The 12,473-nt window shown below is 34.9% G+C and overlaps 1 protein-coding gene across 1 annotated transcript; it reads left to right on the top strand.

Moving 5' to 3' along the window:
• Nucleotides 1–640: 640 nt before the first annotated feature.
• LOC144437977 (protein SSUH2 homolog) lies at nucleotides 641–11,688 on the top strand. Its single transcript, XM_078127013.1, has 12 exons — nucleotides 641–861; nucleotides 2,708–2,966; nucleotides 3,411–3,553; nucleotides 4,322–4,451; nucleotides 4,606–4,666; nucleotides 5,904–6,028; nucleotides 6,303–6,365; nucleotides 6,770–6,939; nucleotides 7,260–7,352; nucleotides 7,879–7,981; nucleotides 9,543–9,647; nucleotides 10,108–11,688. The coding sequence occupies exons 1-12, from the start codon at nucleotides 830–832 to the stop codon at nucleotides 10,252–10,254; spliced, it is 1,431 nt and encodes a 476-aa protein (XP_077983139.1). The 5' UTR covers nucleotides 641–829; the 3' UTR covers nucleotides 10,255–11,688.
• Nucleotides 11,689–12,473: the final 785 nt, after the last annotated feature.

Here is a 12,473-nt window from a genome sequence, read left to right as displayed (position 1 = left end):
AGTAGACACTCACTTCAAAATTGCACGTATTGGCTTTGCATTCTACTACACGGATAGCAAAAGTTATCAGGAGTAAGTAGTGAAGGTCCAATAAATTCTATGCATGGTCATCATTTCACAGTTCAAAATTTTGACAATGGCTGCATTTGTGCTTCCAATTTAGGCTGTTGTGAACAAAAGTTGCAAAAACAAAAGGCAAAATTTAAGGAGACGTTAGGTGGCAGTACATAGTGTCCCAAAAGGGGAGAGATTTATGCCTCCATGGTCCAACGCGTCGTGATAGAGCCAAGGCAGGTGTAGACGTGTAAGTAATAATTAAATACTAAAACAGCCTTATCCATATGATTCTAGTCACGATAAAATACTTCAGTTTCTCAATTCGGGGGTGCAGCACTATACAAATCTAAGTTGACAAATTTTGCTTATACTGTACAATACAATCGTTCGATCCTTGAAAGAACCCGGAATCGTGAAAGAACAAACAGTACAAGGGTATTTGCCTGATACTCACACTACAGGTTGCCGATGGATACAAATTTGTTATGTGAGTCTCAGTGTGAGTGAACCATTGGTGCTCTTACTTATCTGTGTGATTCCCCCGGTTGTCAGATGTAACGTGATCGGGTCGATCATGTGATACATGTATATGCGCTGCACTGTACCTGAGGACACCCACATGACTCACATCGGACTGACTCTCAGCTTTCGACAAGTCAGCAATATTTAACAAGGAGTTGGGTATAAATATTGTGTGGAATACGATAGTGAGATCCTGGCTGTAAACCCAGCAGTGTACGCTCACGAGAGTAAGGCCCATTCAGCAAGACAAATGGGAGAACGACAGCCTCTCGTTCACGAAGGGTAAGTGCTACATGTCGTAGTCGCTGTGGTATTTAGTTGTCCTTCGGAGCTTATTCTCTTTGCTTTTTAAACTTTTTAAGTGTAGATAACTCTGTAATTCTAACGTTTTGAACCCAATAGAAGTATATGATGGCAAACAACAACGATCTGCACTTTCAACTGCCGTATAAAGCATGGAAGGATCTGGTATAAGTGTAAATTATTGGGCGAGTCTGGTGGTAGGCGCCTGTCATGTCACTAGACAGTCCACGAACAAACTCCTTTCAATTTCATCATTTCCGGGTAGCGATACCATGGATGTCTTTAAGGGTCTCCACTGATACATCCATGCTGGTACCAATACTGAGAAATCGACAGGCTTAGTCTGATGTCAGTTGGCTGAGGTTTGATGTAGAAATTGTTTGATAAAAAGTTAAAAGACCCTCATGAGAAAATATAGGTCTGAAACCATCTTACAGTTACAATTTATTTTGCATGTGACAGATACAATATTACAATCTTACTATTTTCTAGCTGGCATGTAAATGTAGAAGTTACAAAGTTGTGCTGTTAGATGAAAGTCAAGTCATAATAATAATAATATAATAAAAATAAAGTTCTTGGCGTTATGTATATTGTAAAAGACATTAGGAAAGTGCTGTGATGAATTGCACAAGATAAAGATGTGATTAAAACTAAGTATAGTGACATATGACAAATATAAAACTAGAGATTTTCACGAAAGTGACTGAATTGCGCATGGGAAGAAACTGTTTGTGTCCCTTAGATATGGTGCCAAGTACATTTTATAATACTCTTCTGATACAGTCTAAGAGTATGAATAGACAAGTTAAACTTAAACGCCATCCTGGTTTCAATCTAGGTTCCTGTTTATCATATCAGTAGAGCCATAAGGACTATATTGGCTCATACTTTTGGTCATGACCAACTTTTTTCTAAACAATTTTTACACCAAGATATTAATCGTAAAACCAAAGTTTGTTCAAATTTGAGTTGAATGTATCTAAACCAGTGATCTATTATCTTCAGACAGTTTCATGTATCCTTCAGTGAGTTTCAACATACAGTGAGATGATGAAATAATGAAACTCATGGACCGTTAATACTAATAGCAACACAAACCTTGGATCATACATAGAACTGACTTAGTTTTGTGTACAGTGTAGATGATATACAGCATTCCATAGTTTATAGGGAAGTGTTCCTATGTTATCAAAAAATATACCTGAAATTAGGAGGAGAGTAATAATGTTGATAGGTTCACTTCCCATACACCATTGTGCCTGCATATGTTGATCTACTAGTACATCAATACCCTTGACTGTCCTGTGACAGTAGGTTTTATATTGGTAATACAATATGTAGCATGTTCTACTACATGTATAGACAATGGGCCATTCATAAATCTCAGCTTCTGTCAGATTTTTATGATTTTGTATAAGTTAAAGATATTTTGTAAAAATATTGATAATTATAGGACAGTAGTCATTTTGAAATATGTGACTTATTTCTCTTGACATAGTTTGACATGATATACACAATAACTCCTAGGTATTTTGCATATATAGTATCACCAAAAGATGAAGAATCAGAAGTAGAAGGCTAGTACCATGCACTGATACATAGTGTGAGCAAACACATATCTGATTCTGTTCTTATTAACCCCCCCCCCCCTGTATATAATTGTCATATTGCTATCCAACATTTCAAACATGCTGATATAGATAGATAGGTATGTCAAAACATTATCTTACAAACTTATGAATCAATAATGATTCAAATGGTATTCCATACACTATACTTGTCATTCAGTTTGGAAAAAAAAATTCATCTGTCTTTTTTTTAGTGGGCCACCGCCTGCTTATGGTCAGGCCCCATATCCACCCACACAGGGCTACCCTCCTCAGCAACCTGCTCCAGGATATCCCCAAGGTGGTGGATATCCTCCTCAGCAACCTACTGCAGGGTATCCCCAAGGTGGTGGATATCCTCCTCAGCAACCAGGATATTCAGCACCCGATGGTGGCAATATCCAAGGAACTGATACAGCATCATGGCAGGGAGATATTCCAACGGAAGACCCAGAGGATAATCCCAATGCACAGGTAAAGTACGAGTATAGGTATAGCTATTGTCAGTAAAGATGGTTCTAGGAACACAATTATGAAAAACAAAACATAGAAGAAAATTGATGAGACATCAGTATATTTCAGATATTTCTAGTCTCAAAAATTTCTCACTGTATTGGACCATGTGTGAAAAATCCTTCCTGAAAATAAAGAGGTAAAAGTGTCTACCATCTTACTTTGAAGAAAGATAACAATCCCATGCCTCCCTACGAAGTCACTTGTAACCCATATGTTTGCAGTTGTTTCTACATAGGATTTGGTGATACATGATAATTGATAATGTGCATGATGACACTTTTCCTTATGATTGTGTGTGTGCATATGTTTGTGGTGCAAATTATATGAAGTCAGTGAAGATAAATTGTAGAAATAACTTTATGTATGCATATATGACTACAAGTATCTTTTTTTGATCACCAGGCTCCCCAGCCCACAGCCCCTCCCATGGAGAAGATGGACAGAGTTGAGGGGTATGAAAACATGGATGCTCCATTAGCACCGCCACCTAGTTACCGTGAAGCAATGCAGGCACCACCACCAGACCAGCAGCAAACACAACCACAGTAAGAGAGTTCGTTATTTTAGTGTCTAGTAGAATTGTGAAAGTAAATCTACCATCATTGAAATGTTGAAATTGTAAATAATACAAATGTATAGCTATCTTTATTATACTGATTTAGGGCCAAGTCCATCGAAGCCAATAGACTTGGTGTACATGTAGTAGAGTGTTTCTTGAGATAGTACAGTAACACCACAACAAGTCTGTGAACTAGTACAGGAGTCAATGTAGGAAAGCATAGGAATGAGAAATAATGCTCCAATATGTCAATAAAGTTTTCTTTTTTTAAATTAGGGGAAAGGGGGAGAGTTAACTTCCTACAATATCCATGCATCATACACCTTGTATACAGCCATATTCTTTACAGCATTTGTCATCTTATAGGAGAAAGGGACACAAAGTAAAAAGTGAAAATATTCCACATTCCATGCATCATACACCTTGTATACAGCCATATTCTTTACAGCATTTGTCATCTTATAGGAGAAAGGGACACAAAGTAAAAAGTGAAAATATTCCACATACTAAAACGGAAATTGTGTTTTATTACCATAACCATGGCGATAAATAGAAGGTGAGAGAGACTGACTATGATAGAATTTGGCAGAATATAAACTGAATCACATCATGGTTTTATTACATTATACAAAAACCAATAGAAACAACTGAAGATATTGTCTTTTACAATAATAATTATCTGTAAAGTTTGAAATCTAAACAAAAAGCGTGCCATTAACTTCTAAAAATTGACTTTTTATTTCAATGATTTCAGTTTACCTACTATCAATGAAGAGCAAGCTAAGGAAGCCCTTGTACAACATGTTTCTGAACACTGCTGCTATGGTTCAAAGCCAGCCAAAGACCTGATCTTCACCAATATGATGCCTTCAAGTGCCTTCCATGTAAGTTATGGTGTTGTCTTTTAACCAACACATACAGCAGTGAAGCTAAGTGAAGCTAAGCATGGTGTTTGCTCTGCAGACATAAATAAAGCTGATGTCTCAAGAAAACACTTTATTATTTAGAATTATTTTTTTTCACCTTTTCTTTTTACAGTACATTTTAGACACATTTACAGAGAAGAGAACCACTTCATGGGCGTATGAACCTTTCCATGGTAAGTCCTGTTATTTGTCAAAGCTGTTTCACTACCATAGGAATCAGACAAAAATAAGGAAATAATTTTCCCTCAATATAATTAATTGTTTTTTTACAGAAACACTTTATTGCTAAAACTTTGTAACACTATACATTGAATAGTTATCAACTCTTTTTATAAATTACATCTAAAATCAACATGTGATGTGTCAAAAATTTGCTTATAAACCAGCTCACAGTCTGAGTAGCACCCACTATGACAGCATGTTGACATTATCTACAGTAAGAACTTTGTTGACTTCAGTGTAGGGAAGTTAATTAATTACCTGTATATGTAGCCTAGAATCAAGGCGACTAGTGATTTTGAATTTGAATTTGATACTGAATTCACAATCCCCAATTTGCCTGGATTGTAGGCTACTGTATATAACACTTTGACACGATATATGACACTATGAAATTATAACACTTTGACATGATATATGACACTATGAAATTATAACACTTTGACATGATATATGACACTATGAAATTATAACACTTTGACATGATATATGACACTATGAAATTCATGTATTAGTCCTGTAATGGTACAGTCAATGACATTCAAAACTCCATTATTTTGTTGTGTACTTCATTATAGTCTTGTGGGTGACTAGTGCATCAGAATGGCTTTATGATTTCCTACAGACATTATAGTATTGGTGTTCATACATAAAACTTAGAATATGTAAAATAAGTAAAGTGGTTTGTGAGGCTTCATCTTCCAAAGTAGTGAAATAATCAAATATAGACATGATGATGTCATTTCAACCCTTCCATTATGTATTTATTTACATAACATCACACAGTAAACAGGATATCTTTCAGTTCTGCAATCCTAACTTAAGCCATACAGTATTTATATTGGTACAAAAAGTGGGAGGTAACAAAATGATATCATGTCTCCTGCTTCTAGCCTGTAATCCTTGCTCTGAAAATACACACTCTGAGAAATCTGACATATCCCAGAGTGATAGCAATAATGTGTCAGAGTTCAGGAAGGAGATATTTCCAGAGTTGTGTGTGTGCAACATACATCCTCCCATTCTTTTAGTATATTGCTGAGAATTTGTTTCCATTTTGTCATGTTGCCTGGGCAGTATAGGCAATAAGTTATCTTATAGTAATTGTCAATGTATACAATACATGGGTATCATGATATCATTAAAAAAAATGTTACAAAATGCACTTGAAAATTATGTTCATCATTTTAGGTCAGCCCATTGATGGTCCATATAATGGTAGAGCTCCAGGACCATGGGAAGTTGAAGCTAGACCACCAACCATGTTTAAAACACAGAAAATACAGGTGGAAGTCCCACACACTGCATCTGTTAAGGTATATGATTTCACAAACTAACATTTTATGACAGAAACTCTATTTTTTGTATTATGTAATTTAACCGTATGACCAAGACCTACAAATTTTGTATTGTTCTGAAATTTTCATTGTTGGCATTTTTGTCATATTTTATTGTATCAACACAAAAACATGTATCACAGTCTCTGATGGCAGCAATCAACAAAGTCAAGATTACCCCGGTAATACCACATTAATTGAGTGACTTACTACCTTTCTTAATGTAAAACAATGATATTTTAATGATTTTCAGCCATGCCATGACTGCGTTGGTCTTGGACGAAGACGATGTTATCACTGCTTTGGCAGAGGAAGAGTAAGTGTAATAAGTGTTGAAGGGACAATTTTTTTTTACATTTTAAATCTTGTGCAAATGTAGAATAAGTCTTCATACTGAAAAGACAACCCAGTCCACATTACTTCATTTGTTTACCAAATAAGTGAACTTAACATTTGAACACATAAATCATGGCTTGCAGCACCTTTTTTGTCACTAAATTTTGTTACAAGATTCAAAACTACTTTAGTAAAGTATCAATATTTTGTACAAGTTGATTGTTTATATTTCATTTAAAAGCACAGTTTAGGTTACAGATATTACTTTTTTGTGCTAATTTTTCACAATCAATTAATTTTCAATGTAAAATAAATAAACCACAGATCTCCAAAATTTATCTGAAAAGACAATGGAATTTAATAAACTGTCTGTTATTTATGTAGACTCGTTGTGCCCATTGTAATGGTATTGGACATCAAACCCATTTCCATCATGGAGGCCATCATGATCACCACCACGGTGGACACGGACATCACAACCATCATCACCACCATCATCATGGACATATGGATCACCAGATTTGTCCTGTCTGTCATGGATCTGGTAGAAAGAGGTAATAAGACCAAGTATATAGATTTGCCATGTTTAGGATGATGGGAGTCATGCAACAACAGTCTGTAGACTATTAATTTCAGATGAAAAATCATAAACATTGCTTATTATATACATACAGAAACTTATAAAAAAAATCTAGCTGTAATATAGTATATCATTTGTTCCATGGGTATAACTTGAATGCAGAAGAAAAAACAGAATTCATTTATCTATTACTTGGCAAATATTGCAACTACAGAGGTGTGATCAACAAAACAAAGGGAGACTACATCAGATTCCTATTTCTAATTTGTACACATATTTTCTCTTGATGTTAAGGTGTTTTGTATGTCATGGTCATGGCCATATTACTTGCCATACTTGTCATGGTAAAGGACAACTGAAGTGCTACATCAAGTTGACAATCCAGTGGTAAGTCTGATTTCACCTTCCGCAAAGCCCTAGCAGATAACTCTTTCCTTCTTGTGAAAAGTCTACCAAACAGAAACTTCAAATGTCAATTCAATACTCTGTCCATTGCGTGAAAATTACCTCAGCCTCAAGTAGTAGATATATAAACTGTCAATGCCACCAGTGTTCCCACAGTACCTCACTTTTGAATTTGGTGCTCTAGTGATCAGGTAGTAAATGATAATGTATAAACTGAGTGCCATAAATGTTCTCACTCAATAAGCCCATGGGTTTTATTTGAAAAATTGTAATCAAGCATGTAGCATAATTATTGAAGACACGATCACATATTTTCAAGGATACATGTATTTTAAATAGTATGCAACTCTTCCTTTAACCCAAGTGATTGAAAACACAGTGGGAGGTGGGAGTGTGCAACCCAAAAATGTTCTATGCACAGAAATTACATGATGAATGTTGTTCACCAGATTAAAATGAAACTATGAAATGTGTCGTTTTATTTAATGATTTATTTGTTTTTTTACAGGTTGATACATCATGATGACCATATTGTGGAAAGAACTGCATTACCTGATCATCTTATCAGAGAAGTCCAAGGTGAAACTGTCTTCAATCAAGAACAGCCAAGGGTAACAACTATCTCCTCTTGTCATTGTTCAATTGCACACATTGCTCAAATAGACATTCTAATTACCCACCATCATGACTCTAAAACACTTCTAATAGGTACTGCCAGTATAACTAACATATAATGTGTGCCACATACTCTAATAAACATTGTTTTACAACTGCCTACGTTGAAGCATTGACAAACAGAACCTGTTACAAACAGGGAAAGTAAAACAAATGAATTGGATTAATAACACTTGGCACAGCATGTTGGAAGTACAGAGACAAGTATTACATTCCATCATTTGATAAAACAGTTTTATGGCCTCTTTACATAATATTTCATGTTCACAAACAAATTTGAAGTTCCCTTTGCATTTCATGTGCACATAAAAGGACATAACACTGTTTCTTATGAAACCATGAAATGTAGTATAAGTCTGTACCTTCAACATGCTGTGCTATTGATATTGATCCAATGCAATTCAGTTGTTTACTTTCCCTGTTTGCAACAGCTTCCATTTGTCACTGCTTCCATGTCAGCAGTTGTAGTATTGATTGGTACAGTGTATTAAACATTGTAGTGTTCAGCTGGCGATGGGGGCTGATGTTACCTGTGATTGTATGTTACCACTGGATGAATTGAGTCATGTAATCTACTGCAGCATTGCTATACATGTATCATTAGAGGGGTTGACATTACACTTATGTACCTCCAACTGTGTGTTACATCACTTTGGGAATTTGTTTGCACTCCACAGTCTGTTGTGATCTTTAGAATGTCAAAACACAAATAGCTTATGTATACTATCCCAGTATACTGATATTTACAGCAATTCATATATGAAGGGGTAACTGAAATGACATTGACATGTAGAGTGAAGGGGTAACTGAAATGACATTGACATCTAAAGCAATGGTCTAGATTAGGTTGACAAGTAGAGGTATAATTTAACTAAAAAAGTCAAGTTGCTTAGGGACTGTATCAAGATTTATCTGTAGAGGGGTAGCTGGATTGAGATTTATCTGTAGAGGGGTAGTTGAATTGAGATTTATCTGTAGAGTGGGGTCATTGAAATGAGATTGAAATGTAGTGGGTTACCTGCTATAAGAATGAGATGTACAGGGTGCTTGTAATGGAATATTGTATAGGTAGGGGTACTTGAATTGAGATCTATCTGTAGAGGGGTGATTGAAATGTAGCGGGTTACCTGCTATAAGAATGAGATGTACAGGGTGCTTGTAGTGGAATATAGATGTATAGGTAGGGGAACTTGAATTGAGATCTATCTGTTGAGGGGTCCTTGAATTGAGACTGAAGTGTAGTTCAGTTCAGTTTTAGTGTCTCCAGAGGAGGTTTAAAGTCCAAATTCTCCACTCTTGCTATCATTACACAAGCTTGGCACATGTATAGCATGAGAGGGGTACCGTAAACAGAATGAGATGCAGAGGGGTACTTGAAATTGGATATAATAATGGGATCTATTTTGAAGTTGATCTGTTTTAGTATTGAAGTTTTCTCTGTAATTTCCTCTGACATATTTGGCAGTGTCCATAACATGAGTTTGTTCATATTTTCAGCTATGGCCAGTGGCTCATTTCCCAGACCAAAATATCAATGATGCTTCTAACAACCTAATACAACGCCATCATACAAGTTTTCGAATGGAGCGTATTCTTATGCAGGTATGCATGTAACAAGTATAAGTGTACTGAATATTTGTCAGCGTACGTCAAAAGATTATATGTATATACAATGCCTTATAGCATACATAGAAAAAGCTCAAAGATTGTAGTTGACAGTGTTCAGAATTTGTTTCCTCCAAAAGTTGTATGTCAATTATTATGTTGGTATTTGCATATAATTACCAAAATATAGTACATTGATGACGAGACCTATATTTGACAAGTTTAGTAAGCACTGCATTTAGGACCATGATAAGATAGCTATTTGTTAATCTTTTATCATTTTATGTGTTTATACCATAGCAACATATCAATGTATTCACTTTCTAGTTCACTTTGACTCTTACTTGCAGTGTAAAGTTTACAAGACTTAACAAGTCTGTGTTATAGCCAACAAAATGCAGATATATGTGCATATCTTGTTCAATACATGTTGATATTTCCTCTGTTTTATTTTCAGCGTCATAGTGTCCGAGTGATCCCTGTCACCCATGTACACTGCTTTTGGAAGAAGGACAGTTTCTCTTACTTTGTCTATGGGTTTGAACACAAAGTACATGCCCCAGAGTACCCCCAGCAGTGTTGTTGTGGATGCACCATAATTTAATGAAGGGGTGCCATATTATTGTCATTCTTCGATGAAGTACTGATGACAAACTCACAACTCTATATCGTGTTTAACAGAGTTGCCAGCAACAGTGAATCCAAATTGTTACTGTAACAAAAACACTGATAAAATAATGTTTCTAATTTGACTTATACATTTCTATAACCAGTGTAACAAAGAACAGCATGGAATGTCCAGTTTACTACCAAGTACCTACTTTGTACAGCCATGTCAGTTATCATTATAAAATGGTTTCTTTACCTACAATAGTTTTATTTTTCCTTGAGGAGCCCCTGGCATTAGCAAAGACTTGCATCAGTTGTTGCATTTTTTCATGTGGAGCCCCTGGTATCAGCAAAGACTGGCATCAGTTGTTGTATTTTTCCATGAGAAGCCCCTGGCATCAGTTGTTTCACTTCAAAAATACATCAAACCTTACATTATTTCAGCTGCTAATAAATTAAGGAAGATGAGAGAAAGGAAAACAGTTTGGTTTCATATGGAATATATTTCCTTGTTTTCCTCTTGCCTTTAATTTGTCACAAAATAAAATCCCGCTGACAGACATTATACTTACTATATATCTCTTGGACTGAAAGTACAACTCAAACTCTTCCCAACAATTATTAATTCATATAAATAAAGTACTCCATTTATCATATAAAGAAGGACAACAAATGAAGTGAAGACCAAGACATCATTATGAGATCTTCAAGAATATTTGTACCATTTCATGTACTATTATATTTTCTATTAGACTGTTGTCATAATTATATCAGTTATTTTTTAAATTTAGAATTGACTTTAATTACTTACATTCACTTAATTTTAGAAGTCTCTAATTATGAATATATATATATAATATTTACTCTTAATTTGACATGAAATATTGTGATGATTTTGATATACTCTCTGATTATAACTCATAGCTGTGATGTTCAACAATCTTATCTAACCGAAATTGTCATCTGTAAAACATATACGAATTTTATAAGCAGTAATAGAGAATTCAGTAATCACCAATTGTGAATTATGTTGGAGATATCGTTCTTCACCACATGATGAAGACATACTAAATATGTATTCAAATGATTTTTATTAAATGTTGATATTATACATCGCACTATATCTTGTATTGTTTTCTACAAAGCACCAGTTATCAAGTACTTTGTGAGGTACAAAACACCAGTTATCAAGTACTTTGTGAGGTTCAAAACACCAGTTATCAAGTACTTTGTGAGGTTCAAAAGACCAGTTATCAAGTACTTTGTGAGGTTCAAAACACCAGTTATCGATTACTTTGTGAGGTTCAAAACACCAGTTATCAAGTACTTTGTGAGGTTCAAAACACCAGTTATCAAGTACTTTGTGAGGTTCAAAACACCAGTTATCAAGTACTTTGTAAGGTTCAAAACACCAGTTATCAAGTACTTTGTGAGGTTCAATGCACCAGTTATCAAGTACTTTGTGAGGTTCAATGCACCAGTTATCAAGTACTTTGTAAGGTACAAAACACCAGTTATCAAGTACTTTGTAAGGTGCAAAGCACTGGTATAAACTAGTGTAATTGGTAACTTTTATGATAGCACTTGTGTGTTTTTCCTAAGAATTGGTGTTACGAAACGCACCAAAAGTTTTTTGAACATATTTTCATTATTTTTCCATGTTGATAATCGAATCATGTTCACCTCAAAATCATTATAAATTGTATATCGGCATTATTAAATCGTAATTTCCCTGCTAGACCTCAATGTAAACAGCAGCCATACTAGTATTACTACACTTTTGTATCTGGTCAGATATAGTAGTAGAGTGTGTGTTTTTACTGAGCATAACGTGTGAAGTCATAATGCCGATAAATACACACACAAACCGATATGGCGGTGCTTCGAAATCAATTTCCATACCGTAAAATGTCACCATTTAACCAAAAGAATGTTGTCAACTTTCATTCGGAAGGCGAACCCCACAATATAAAACGTGACACTGTGTAGACTTCTATCTCTAGAGAAAAATATATGACGGCCTGCAAAGTAAAAGAAAGGAGAAATTGTCACTAAAATTACTAAATAAATAAAACAATATAACTCGGAAGAAAAAATTACAAAAATATTAAAGTGGCCATATGGATGAGAATTTGGTATTTATTTTGGATTTTTATTTGATAAAACAGCTTCCCTATGTTTGTCTACTTGAAAAAATAATGTGAAATAACATAT

Source organism: Glandiceps talaboti, chromosome 1 (genome assembly GCF_964340395.1).
Source record: "Glandiceps talaboti chromosome 1, keGlaTala1.1, whole genome shotgun sequence".
Taxonomy (NCBI): domain Eukaryota; kingdom Metazoa; phylum Hemichordata; class Enteropneusta; family Spengelidae; genus Glandiceps; species Glandiceps talaboti.
This window is presented reverse-complemented; position numbering and strand designations above follow the sequence as displayed.